The 13,674-nt window shown below is 36.8% G+C and overlaps 1 protein-coding gene across 3 annotated transcripts in view; it reads right to left on the bottom strand.

The window, feature by feature from the left end:
- RBKS (ribokinase) overlaps positions 1-13,674 on the bottom strand; it is a 70,257-nt gene that overhangs the window by 7,489 nt on the left and 49,094 nt on the right. For all 3 annotated transcript variants that reach the window (XM_026681585.2, XM_087965374.1, XM_087965367.1), the window contains one exon: positions 7,034-7,222. In XM_026681585.2, the coding sequence (XP_026537370.1) occupies positions 7,034-7,222 (189 nt within the window). The remainder of the gene's footprint in view (positions 1-7,033; positions 7,223-13,674) is intronic.

Here is a 13,674-nt window from a genome sequence, read left to right as displayed (position 1 = left end):
TTAAAGTTTCCACTGTCAACAAGCTTCCTACATGGTGGTCAATACCATATTTTGCTGTTAATACTACCAGCCATATGCAGGAAAAGCTGAACCTTTAGTCTGTCCTCACTTTTTGGTGAACTGAAGAAGTTGCCCTCAGCACTCTCTTTGCCAACAGCTTCATTTCCTAGCAGCTGCTCTTTTCACTGTCAAAAGGTTAACTAAAACCAAAGAGATGCTGCAAGAAAGAGAGAAAAAACACCAAGGGATATTATTGAATAGCTCAGGCATTTGATAGTATTTGAGTTAACCACAGGTTCCACTTCTGCTGATGCACAGAGTTTTCAGTAATTAGTCACTGGATTGAGCTCATTATTTATAGTTTTTTAAAGTCATTGCCGTTAGGCCACAAAGCCAGGAAACAAAGAATGGCTGCTTTTTTAAAAAAAGGACTGGCTTTTTGGTATATTGATAAGATTCCATTTTGTTCCAGACACAAGTGAGCTTTCCTGGTGTAGGACTAGGCCAGAATTTGGAAATGTTTTCAAGACCACATTTCAATCAATGACCATAGAAGAGGCTGAACAAGAATGTGTGCTGTCAAGGTACATGCCTAAATTGGAAATGGATCTAGTAAGAAAAAAAAATGTCTGTTAAAAGCAAACAAATATTATTGTATGAATTTTGTTCCAAGGAACAGTTTATCAGTGGAATGGGAGACAGAACATTGAGCAACAAAGATTGGGCAATAAGAAAAAAAACACAGTAAGAAGCACAAAAGGATATTAGAGTTAAGCTGAAACAGACAGTAGTCAACCTAATAACTCAAAGTCCAGATTTGTCAAATTACAATTTGTCTATTGGACATCTAAATGCAAGCCATGAAAATTTTCATGAAGTCCACATGAATGTACATATTTTGCTAAACCATTTTATATGAACTCAGCCATTGTGGTTTATAAACCATGGTTTATGACTCAGTATATTAGGTGAACCCAGAAATAAATGAATCAACTTATTAATCCCACCAATTTACAGGAATCAATTTTTACAGGAACAAACATTGTTCTTTTTATTAGACATTTACATTCAATTTTCTATGATAAGATTAAAGGATAAATAAAAGGAATAAGTTGCAAAACTGAAAAAAAGAACTAGAAGGAAATTATGACAAATTGACACAAGACTCATTCTCAATAATACAGATAACAAGAAGGGGCGGGGGGACCAACCTTTCAGAATAAAACAAGCCTTAAGAGCCTGTTTAAAAGGAAGCAATATTGGGAAGATATTCCGTACTGAAAAGCCCTTTTTCACAGCAATACTGTAAAAGCAACTGATGGAGAATGATGGAAAATAATCATTGAGAATGTTTCGGTTTCCCTGCATTTACTGTTGCTACACTGCTTCTTTTACTTTTTTCAATATAATAAAGACAGAAAGCTAAACATCAAACAGCAGACCTGCATAGCTATGATGATGAGGAAGCATTGGTCACTTAATTTTGGGACAACAAACAATTAACCTCTGGCACCTTGCTATAAAAAAGGAAACATGGGGAATTATGCAGAAAACTCAATATTCTAGCTGAATTACACATAGCCTATTATAGCTAACTTTCAACACTTCAGACAAGATAATTAGACAGAAGGCATTTTGGACTTGTTGCAACACTCAAGTTGGCATAACAGTAGCTGAAGAGCTGGTGTTTTCATCTTTAAAAAGCCATTATCTTCTAAACCAACTTAAATATATACCTGTGTATTATCTGTTACTTTAAAGCAGAGGGGAATATTGTTTAGGGGGAAAAAGTCAAGGGAAGACATAGTAGTCGAGTTCCCAGGGAACTTTTTAATTCTGTGAATTAATTTTAATTTTACATAGTAATTACTAAAAGTGCAACGCAAGCTTCTACATGCTTTCTCAAGAGAAATTCCTACTGTTTCAAAAAGATGACCTTCTTTGTAAGTTTAAGCGTGATTAGCTGAAGGAAACTATGAATTCAATAAGAAGTGGATAGAAGATTGCAGCTTCATTTCCTAAATATACTGAACTGCTTACATTTTTTAAAAAAATTATATGGTTTTATCATATTTCATATATGGTCATCCATCCATCCAACCATCCATCATTTAGAGTTTGTGATGATGAACCAGAAAAGGATAGACGATTCTGAATGATTGAAACTTGTTACTGCAGGTTGTTTTAATGAATGAATTGTTGATTTATGAGGTCTGTAGAATTGTCTTGTAAAACAGCTGTCATAACAATATTATAAAAAACAAAATGCTTGCAGAAAAGTAATTCTGTATGTTTTAAAAATAGCAGCCCTATGTTTTATATCAATATTAGGTCAAACCTAATGAGAGCTTAAGATATACACCCAGCCACAAAAAAACCCCAAACCACTGTATAGTATGGATTTTTTTCTGAACATCAAGGAGATGTACATTTTATTCTAATCCAAAAAGGACTCCTGTTTTGGAAGTAGTACAGTCAGTGGTTAGATAACAATTTTGATATTATATCTAAACAGAAAAAGCAAACATCTCTAGCTTTGTGTTCGTGCATATTACTGCTTGCTATATCGGCAGAGAACCTCAAATATATTTTACATCTTGGTTTTATATTTGTAATTTAATCTATCTCTATCTCTCTATCTTACTGTGGCTTGGAATGTGAAGTTGAAAAACATTTTTAAGGCCCCATTCAACTAAAATGACTGACAGGTAGACTTTCTACTAAGGCTCCTCATTCTGAATAAAAACAATGCTTCTCAATCTAAGTGTATTTGTTAAAAAGTCTGTGTAGTTTACTCCTCTGAAACCTCCAGAAAGTTTCCCTCACATAATCTAAATTTTAAATGTACTGTCAATTATTTAGTCCCTCGATACTCAGAGGGCAGCCTGTTAGTTTATGCTGTATTATAATGTATTTTGAGAAGACCGCTTTATTTGAGATCCCTTCTGTTCATGTTAGAGAGTTGTGAGTTTAGAGCAGCATTTAAATTCTGTAAGTAAGTAAATAAATCAATAAAAAATAATAGGATTAGGGTGAACTAACTAGTGCACTGTACAATAGAACTAATACTGGGCAAGTGTGAAACAAAAACTATGTTTTATTTCTGGCATGAAATAAATACATTGTGATTCAGAAATTAAATTGAACCATTCTAGGTAAGTCAAGATTCAGCCAAAATAAAACCTGAGTTATCTTAATTGTCCCGTATTTTAGATGAAACAAAATCCAAGAGGATATTTTGGGGCAAGGCTATTTGCCTTCAGCTCATTTCTTCTTTTTTTATGGCCTGTTTAAATTCATGTGTGTTCTAATCCAAATCATCTATGGCTCCTCTCATCAGTTCCCCACACTGTTCCTATTTTCCCTTAGCATGTGCACATTGTTGATGTTCTTGCCTTTTTTCTACTGTTCTCCACTTTGGAAAATTTCTGCCCAGTGTGTTTATTTTTTTTTCCAATTTATAAGCTGCCAATAGTCCTTGACAAAACATGTGCTTTGATTCAGAATATGTCACCTGAAAACTAGATTTTCTATGCATGGAATGATCCATGTAGGCAATGTTTTGCACAACCTTAACTACTATCTCCAATGATCTAGATGCAATGGTTCTCATAAATCTAACCATGTACAGTAGTTTTCCTAGGTGGCAACACAGCTGTGGCTTGCTACTGCCCTCTGACACCTTTCTAAATCCTCAGCCTAGCCTACAGTCATTGCATTTCCTGTTACCAACTAGGTCCACCCCTGATTAGCATTCTGGGATTAGCTAAGGTCATCTATTGTAGGTGCTGCAATTTTCTGTCAGACATTTTCATATTCATGTATACAATCAAATGTAAACTAATGAATTCCATTAAAACCTATGCTTTTAACAGGTTTGTTGATCTGCTTTTCATGTCAACATTAGTATTGCACGGTGACAAAGACATCATTGCAGTTGACAATAGCAGCACCTGCTAACGATCACAACCCTGCATGGACTCTCTGGAATTAGTCTTGCTACTCTCCCTTCCTTGCTACCAATACAGTGAGTCTTTGTGAGTTAACCAGTAATATCTGAAACATAATTTTGCTGCTTCTTCCAAATTCAGAGTGAGTACAGTAGGGAAGTATTTACATAATCACAAAGCGGGGAGATAGTAGTAATTGCATAACTCAGGGGTCTTCAAATTTGACAGCTTTAAGACTTGTGGACTTCAACTCCCAGAATTCCTCCTCCAGTCATGTTAGCTCAGGAATTCTGGGAGTTGAAGTCCACAAGTCTTAAACTTGCCAAGTTCAAAGACCCTTGGCATAACTCTAGGACATTTTGTCCAAAGACTTCAATTAATATTGAAAGTATATCTAAAATTCAGATGCTGAAAACAAAGAAAATGGGTGGATTAGTGCCCTTCCATTTGTGAGTTTTCCCCAAGAAAGCTGGTTGCTCATTGTTAATAGTATTTTTTTCTACCAGAGAGACACTTTATCAGATAATCTTTTCTTTACACAGATATAGGCTAAAACAGTCTCAGACTATGGTTAGCAGGAGATCAAATCTGAAGACAACCCCAATCTAAGTTGAGGTTTACAGTAGTTTTTTAGCTTCAAAACTATTCTGAGGTAAGTATACATTGAATAATTTGATGTGATATCTATGAAATTATTTAATTAGCTTTACTTGTAAACAAAAGGGGGCACTAAGTAGTTAATATTGAATATTATCAGTGGGAAGTAGCATTTACATTTTTCTTGACCGTCTGCCACTAAAGCAAGGTATCCATGTACTGCTGTTGGATGACTAACCTGCAAAATTGTTTCATTACAGCCCTCCACTGTTATCTAATCAGTAAAAATCTAGCTATGAAAACTCCTAGCTTAACCAGAGAGAATTCTCATGGATTAAAAAGTGTGAAAGAATATCACTTTACTGAAAAGAAAAAAGAAAAAAAAGGAAAAGAAAACTGCCTGTTAAAACAGCAATGATAAAAAGGTGTATTGCTTAACCACACAATAGGAACATTCATTCGCAACCCCAAACAGAAGCACTTTCTATTTACCCGAGTTCAGTCTGAAATCAGACTCTGGATCTGATTTTCAAGGCTGGGACAATCCTGGTACGTGTGAAAAAGAAAATGTTTCCTAGCATATTAAAATACATAATCCTCATTCGTTGGGGTAAGCAGGTCACATCCAAGATTTTAAAATATGGTTTCCAGAGAGCAATTACCAGGGATTTTGATTCTCCACTCAGTGTAGCAAGTATCATGACATTTCAAAGGACAACACCTCTGCATGTCTTTGAGTAAGAAGATGATAAACCATCATATAAATAAGGCCACAATCAAATTTGTAAGTTAGTTTCCATGCTGACCATAAGGAGTAAAAAACGTGCAGAAACACAGGGAGACTACCATCTTGGAATAATAATAATAATAATAATAATAATAATAATAATAATAATAATAATAATAATAATAATAATAATAATAATAATAATAATAATAAATCAGCTATAATGATAGAGGAGAGGCAAGGTTAAAGGAAGTCTCCTCCAAACCTATATACGAAGCAATTGCCCTAAGGAAAAATAAAATGGTTACATGTAAAGAATCTGCAAACAGAATTTACTCAATCCTGGTTTATGCCAGCATGGAACACTCTAGCAATTATTTCAAACTTGGAAGTTTTCTGACAGAAAATGCTCAGAAAAGTCTATATATAGAGCTGCATAGGTTCTCTGTCTTTAGGTTCTGCAGACCCTGCTTTCCTGAGAAAAACATCATTTCAGACTCTGAACAGAAAATACTGGCCAGTCTCTTTGTATTTCACCTACTTGTGCACAAATTGATTTACAGTTAAACAATATCAACACAGATTTTGTTTACTTCTGATCAAATCAGCTTTCTTGTGAATTAAACCAGTTATTTTTGTTTAGGTAAAAAACAGCACTGTGCCTCTAACAAAAAGTTACAACTGCTGGAGGAAAACACATGCTACAATTCATGACATCAGGCACCTAAAATGTATAGCTGGTACATGAAGTGCTCTCAGCGACATCATCAGAAATGTTCTGCATTTATATCAGAAAAAAAAAAAAACAGTACAAGATGTCCCAGCGTAGTAAATGTGGGTGAGATAAACCTGCTATCAGGAGCTTAACTACTGTCCTTCTTTAGGGCTGTTACTAATAATTATAACATTCCACCCTTCAGTCAGCACTTGATTATAAACAGGAAAAGCATTGGTAAGACAGAGAACCCCAAGTTCTCCAGTATAAGAATGTTCAAGTTAATGGCCATATAAATCACAACAAAATTAATCTGGCATGGCACACTACTCCTGACTTTTAACTATGCCTTGTGAAAGTTGAGTACCAGATACTTCTTAAGCTCTACAAAGTCATAGGTTCTGCCAGCACATAAAACTCAGGCATGTGAGAACACAACCAGTTATTTGGGGGAGTCAGAAAACTACTGGGCGTCTCCCTTCTTTTTCCAGACAGGAGAGTAGGTGGCTGAAGTTAAGGTGCTGAGGGATTATGTCGCCATCTTGTACAAGTAGTAAGAACATTACTGTTGCAATACAGAAAAGACAGAAAGATGAAGGAAGCCTAAAATAACATCATCGGTACATGCTGCTCTCTGCCCTATTGAAAGAACACCAGCCTAAAAACCTTGGGTGAACTCACATTCATTGTATAATAGGCTAAATGGCAACAGTCTGATGATTTTTAAAATTTATTTTAAAAGAGTTGTAAGGGCACCCATTTAAAACACAACTCTGGATGCTCAGAATAATAAAACTAAAAACAATAAAAACCATAACCCCAAGTCCCAGCACCTCAAACATTCCCCCACAATACCTGCCCCCCACAACCAACTCCAGATGTACTCATTCTACCCCAGAACCTGGGTTAAAAAGCCAGGTCCTGATGGCCTTCCAAAAGATTAAAAGGTGGGATTTTCTGGGTTACCCAAAGATTTTATTTATTATTGAGCATTTTCAGTGCTCAAGTGAGTAGTCAAAATGAGACTTAAAATATAATACATACCGTAGTATCCACAGCAGAGATTTTCTTGACAGGAATATGATTTGGTGTTGGTTCCTCTTTGGAGACTACCACACAACCCTCTGGTCCCAAAGTTATGATGACAGTCCTACAGCCTCTCTCTAACAATTTAAGTCCAACTTGTCCAGCATCTCCAGCATTACCAACTGCAATTCCTGTTAGAATTTCTGCCTTGAAGGGAACATTAAAGCCAAATATTTAAGCAAGCAAGCAAAATGTAGCTGAATAGCAACAGCATCTAAAAAAACCATACTAAAATGATAAAGCTGATCAACAATCAGCTCTACAAAGTAAATATATAAATATTTTTAATATCAGGCAGAGATATTAAAGATACTAGAGAGCAGGCATGCCTAATTGCAATGGAAAAATAAAAATATCAGAATTTTGTTTCCTCTGGATTAAGGACTACTGGACTTGGTAGCTGGTATCTTTAGAAATGGACATGGATTGCCTAATTGGTTCCCTAGGGCAAATTCCCAAATAATTCCTTGGGGTATTGATGAAATACATCATTATTACTTTCATGACACTGACTGACTCAGGTTCATGGTAAGAATCCATTTAGGTAAGTTTCGTAATGTTAATATGAACACGTACATTTGGAAAAATTTTGACAGAGTGAAGCTTTCCATTTAGTGAATGAAAGCACATTTGTGATATGCTAACAGGCTATATTTTTAGATGTAGATAATACAGTGGCATTATTATGAAGCTGTTAAACATCTATAATAGGGATTCTCAAAGAGTTGTATTACAAGGCTCTCAATCAAGAGAGGTAAGAGTTTTACCCCTGCTTTGCCTAATGGGCTGCTTTGAACAGCAACTTCTGGGAAACCATTCTTGGGGTTTTCTCTTGTCTCATGTATCCCAAGTGGAGGTAAATTTTTCCCCACCCTTCCTGCCAATTTTCTTGGAGGCCGTTCTACAAAGCAATACTCTAAAATTATGGAAAACAGTATGTTGCTTCTGACTTAAAGGGGAATAGCACGGCCTATTACCCACTTGATTCTATACAGACAGTCCTCACTTAATGACTATTCATTCAGTTCAAAATCACAGCAGTGCTAAAAAAGGAAACTCGCAACTAGTCCTCGAAATTCCACTCGTTATGCCACCCTTGCAGTCATGCAAACATTGCAAGCTGACTCACACGATAGTTACAGCATCCCATAGTCATGTGATCACCATTTGGAAGCTTCGCTTCCCCTAAGTAAAATCAATGAGGAAGCCAGCAGAGAATGTCACAAATTGTTTTAGTAAATTGCTTGCACCCTCTCCCACCTGGCATGCCATGCTCTGGCCCTGCCATGCTCACACAGGCTGTTTGTGCAACCTCCTTTGCCTGGCAACCGCAACTCCCAGTCCCGCCATACTCCGTGTTTTACCTGTCTACCAGGCTGCTTTACAAAGGCTTCTGGGACATACTTAATAACACAGAATCCTTGTTTAAAAAAGCAGTGGGGAGTGTTAGGATTGCTATCACTAAGCAAGGCAGTTACGTGACGTTGTACTTTATGACTGCATAGCTTAGCGATGGAAATTCCGGTCCCAATTACCACTGGACTACCTGAATCAGGGGATGGGTGAGAATGTGTGTTTAAAAGGGAAATTTTGAGTGTGTTAGAGGTAGCAAGAAATGTTTACAAAGGGATGTTTGTTTTGAAGGGGGTCTAAACAATTTTTGGGGAATTTTATTTGTTGAGCCATTTGTGCTTTCAATGTCTGTTTTTAAATACAGTGCAAACTCATAATAGTTTATTTAGTGACCAAAGTTACAAAGGCACTGAAAAAGTGATTTGACTGCTTTTAATATTTACGACCGTTGCAGCATCCCCATGATCTTATGATCAAAATTCGAATGCTTGGCAATCGACTCATATTTATAATGGTTACAGTATCCTGGGGTCATGTGATCGATCACCTTTTGCGACTTTCTGACAAGCAAAATCAACGGGAAAGCCAGATTCACTTACTAACCATGCTAGTAACTTAACAACTGTAGCAAGAAAGGTTGTAAAATGGGGCAAAACTCACTTAGGAAGAGAAATTCTGGGCTCAATGGTGATTATAAACTGAGGATAACCAGTATTGCCTCATCTAAAAAAACCAAAATTATATATTTATATTTATATTTATATTTATACACACACACACACACACACACACACACACACACACACATGGATCTTTGGTTATTCGGGTTTCTCCCGCGTAAGATTGGAAGTATCTAGGCAACGTTTCGATGAAGTCTCATTCATCATCTTCAGGCTTGTGTCTTCGGCTCTGTGCTTCTCAGAATGCTTCTCATTCACTTTGAGAAGCACAGAGCCAAGACACAAGCCTGAAGATGATGAATGAGACTTCATCGCGCTGCTCTAGATACTTCCAATCTTACGCGGGAGAAAACCCGAAACTCAAAAAATTAGAATATCGTGCAAAGATTCATTTATTTCTGTAATGCAACTTAAAAGGTGAAACTAATATATGAGATAGACTCGTTACATGCAAAGCAAGATAGTTCAAGCCGTGATTTGTCATAATTGAGATGATTATGGCTTACAGCTCATGAAAACCCCAAATCCATAATCTCAGAAAATTAGAATATTACATGCAATCAATAAAACAAGGATTGTACATAGAACAATATCGGACCTCTGAAAAGTATATGCGTGCATATGTACTCAGGACTTGGTTTGGGCCCCTTTTGCAGCAATTACTGCCTCAATGTGGTGTGGCATGGAAGCATCTTGCAGTGTGTGCCTCTCCATTCTTCCTCCAGACTCTGGGTCCTTGGGTTCCAAATGAGATGCAAAAGTTGCTCTCATCAGAAAAGAGGACTTTGGACCACTGAGCAACAGACCAGTTCTGTTTTTCTTTAGCCCAGGTAAGACACTTCTGATGTTGTTTGTTGTTCAGGAGCGGCTTGACAAGACACATATGACAACTGAAGCCCATTCCAGGATCCATCTTTGTGTGGTGGCTCTTGATGCACTGACTCCAGCCTCGGTCCACTCCTTGTGAAAGTCCCCAACACTTTTGAATGGCCTTTTCCTGACAATCCTCTCCAGGCTGCGATCATCCCTGCTGCTTGTGCACCCTTTTCTTCCACCCTTTTCCCTTCCACATAACTTTATGTTAATGTGCTTTGATACAGCACTTTGGGAACATCCAACTTCTTTTGCAATTACCTTTTGAGGCTTTCCCTCCTTATGGAGGGTGTCAATGATGGTTTTCTGCACAACTGTCAGGTCAGCAGTCTTTCCCATGATTGTGATTCCTACTGAACCAGACTGAGAGACCATTTAAAGGCTCAGGAACCCGTTGCAGGTGTTATGGCTTAATTAGCTGATTAGAGTGGGAGACTTTGAGCCTAGAATATTGAACCTGTTCACAATATTCTAATTTTCTGAGATTGTGGATTTGGGGTTTTCATGAGCTGTAAGCCATAATCATCTCAATTATAACACATCACGGCTTGAACTATCTTGCTTTGCATGTAATGAGTCTATCTCATATATTAGTTTTAAATTGCATTTCTGAAATAAATGAACCTTTGCACGATATTCTAATTTTTTGAGTTACACACACACACACATAAAACCAAGCAGAACACATATAATTAATACCACAATGAACACAAGGAAGAAAGGTAACATACATAGCAGATACAATTACTACCCACCTGCCTTCAATCGAGGACCTGTTTACTTCATGAGTCAAAAAGAGGGCTGTGAAAATATTCACAGACCCCTCACATCCCGGACATAAACTGTTTCAACTCCTTCCCTCAAAACGACACTATAGAGCACTGCACACCAGAATAACTAGACACAAGAACAGTTTTTCCCCCCGAAAGCCATCACTCTGTTAAACAAATAATTCCCTCAGCACTGTCCAACTATTTACAAAGTCTGCACTACTATTAATCTTCTCATCACTCCTTATCACCCATCTCCTCCCACTTGTGACTGTATGACTGTAATTTTGTCGCTTGTATCCTTACAATTTATATTGACTGTTTCCTAGTATGATTTGATTGCTGATTGTACCCTATGACTATCATTAAGTGTTGTACATTATGATTCTTGATTCTTAACGAAAATATCTTTTCTTTTATGTATACTGAGACTATTTACCCCAAGAAAAATTCCTTGTGTGTCCAATCACACTTGGCCAATAAAGTATTCTATTCTATTCTATTCTATTCTATTCTATTCTATTCTATTCTATTCTATACCAAAGCTATGCATGCTTCAAAAATGATAAGGAATAAATGCCTTGGAACTCATGCAAATGTAACTCTTCTCTTCTACTAATTAAAGCAAGCTAAATTAAACTAATTCTTCAGGATCCCGAAAAGATTGACTAGTGAATCAATTAATTAAAGCAGCTGGGTCTCTTTTTTTCTGTCTCCTGTAGAAACCTGATTTTTTTTTGTGTGTGTGTGTGTGGGGGGCTGCTTTAACAAGTAAGATACAGAACTTGTATTGCACAAAATTCTGAACCATCTTCTAAAACATTTGTAAAATATGCACTGCCCTATGTTGATGTTTCTTTAAGCACAGAGTGTACCCAAAGTTCTTGATCAATGTTTGTTTGTCTCTCCTTACATGTTGTCACATATATCTGTGGTTGTGGAGTTATCAAAATATCACTTGTTTTAGGAATTTCTGCTGTATCTGCATTCTGTAGAGAATTGCCTCCAGCTACATGCAGCAACTGAAAAAACGGGGGTAAATCAGGACAGCATGAAACAATTTGAGAGACACTTTCCTACAAGGGTAGCAGATACCAGACAGTTGAAGCATGCCAAAAGTTAAAATGTATGACTAGGTCTCAATTGTGAAACTCAATGTAAAACTTCTGGTTGTATTGGAAAGTTCCTCCCTCTAATTTTTAATTAACAAAAATGTACAATTGAAGGAAACAACTAACGGCTGCTTTTAAAAAGAGAAATAAAACACAATAGCAGGAGGCCTAGCAGAATATTTTTTTTAATAGTTTAATTCCCCATAAAATATTTAAAGGGAAATGAATAAATATTTAAAGAAATATGTTTAAAGAAATATGCTAATTCATGTAAAATTCCAAATAACATTTCTGGCAATGCAATGTTGTCATTGCAAACCAAGCACTTAAACTGAAAATGCAGACATTGGCTTAAACCTGGAACCAGCTCCACTGAAATTAATTCTTTGTTTACTCATATTTCCATGTAAAAATTTGATTGCTAAATCTTCAAAATAATAATTAAGCATGTATCTTCTTTAAAGAGGACATTGCCGTTACAAATAAAGATTAGGCTAAACCTGGCTCAAAAACAGTAACTGTGACAGGGTCCTTAAAGTGTTAGTGGACAATTGTTTAAACATGAGCCATCAGCCAAAAAAATTAATACAATCCTTGGTTCTATAAACAGAGGCATAGAATCAAAATCACATGAAGTATTAGTACCGCTTTGTAATGCCTTAATGAGGCAACACCTAGAATACAGCATCCAGTTTTGGTCACCATACTACAAAAAAGATGTCGAGACTTTGGAAAAAGTGCAAATAATTCCAGTATTCGAGAGGTTGCCACAAAGGTCAATTATTTTCCAAAGTACTAGAGGGCAGGACAAGAAACGATGGATGGAAGCTAGTCAAGAAGAGAAGCAACCTTAAGGCGAAACTTTTTAACACCTAGGCTAGGACAATTAATCACTGGCACAGGTTGCCTTCAGAAGTTGTGGGTACTTCATCACCTGAGATTTTTAAGAAGAGACTGGACAGTCATTTGTTTGAAATGGTATAGGGTTTCCTGCTTATGCAGGTGACTGGACTAGAAGACCTCAAAGGTCCCTTCCAGCTCTACTCTGATTGAGTTGAAGATGCAGTATGAAGTTAATGAAGATAATGTGTACTATACCTTCATGTCAGCTAAATACTATCAATAGCATTTAGATTTATATACCGCTGTGCAGTGTTTTACAGCCCTCTCTAAAAATCAGCATATTGCCACCAACAGTGGGTCCTCACTTTACCAACCTCGGAAGGCTGAGTCAATCTTGAGCTGGTGAGAATTGAACCGCCAAACTGCAGTCAGGCGGCAGTCAGCAGAATTAGTACACTGCATTCTGCAGTAATGCATTCTAACCGCTGTACCACCATGGCTCATGGAATTGTTCTACCTAAGCAAAAGTCTCAAGGCCTGAGAGCCTGTTTTAGAAAGTGTGCTCTCTCCTTCTCCTCAGCATAATTCCACAACGTTGTGTACTATATTAAATTATCCTTTACATCTGAACCAAGTGTCTATGGTTTATTCAGTATTAAGAAGCTGTGTTGGTTTCTTGTATATACTGGATCATGATTAAATAGTTTCATACTCCTGATTTAACAGGAATGTCCAAAATTGATTTATGTAATATTTCAATTTTTTTCAAGCAGCTCAACTAGATGACTTTGAATCAGTCACTCTCAGTCTAGTCTAGCCAACCTCACAGGATTGTGGCTGTAGGAAACAAAGGAAGGAGAGCAATGAATGCTATCCTGAGCTCTTGAATGAAAGGCAAGGCATAAATCTAACAAATATTTGTTCTCTCGCATTTCTGCATTAGTATGCACATACTTCCTCACAAAAAT

Source organism: Notechis scutatus, chromosome 1 (genome assembly GCF_049901735.1).
Source record: "Notechis scutatus isolate UNSWTSFEM ecotype Mainland chromosome 1, rNotScu1.2, whole genome shotgun sequence".
NCBI classification, from domain to species: Eukaryota; Metazoa; Chordata; class Lepidosauria; order Squamata; family Elapidae; genus Notechis; species Notechis scutatus.
This window is presented reverse-complemented; position numbering and strand designations above follow the sequence as displayed.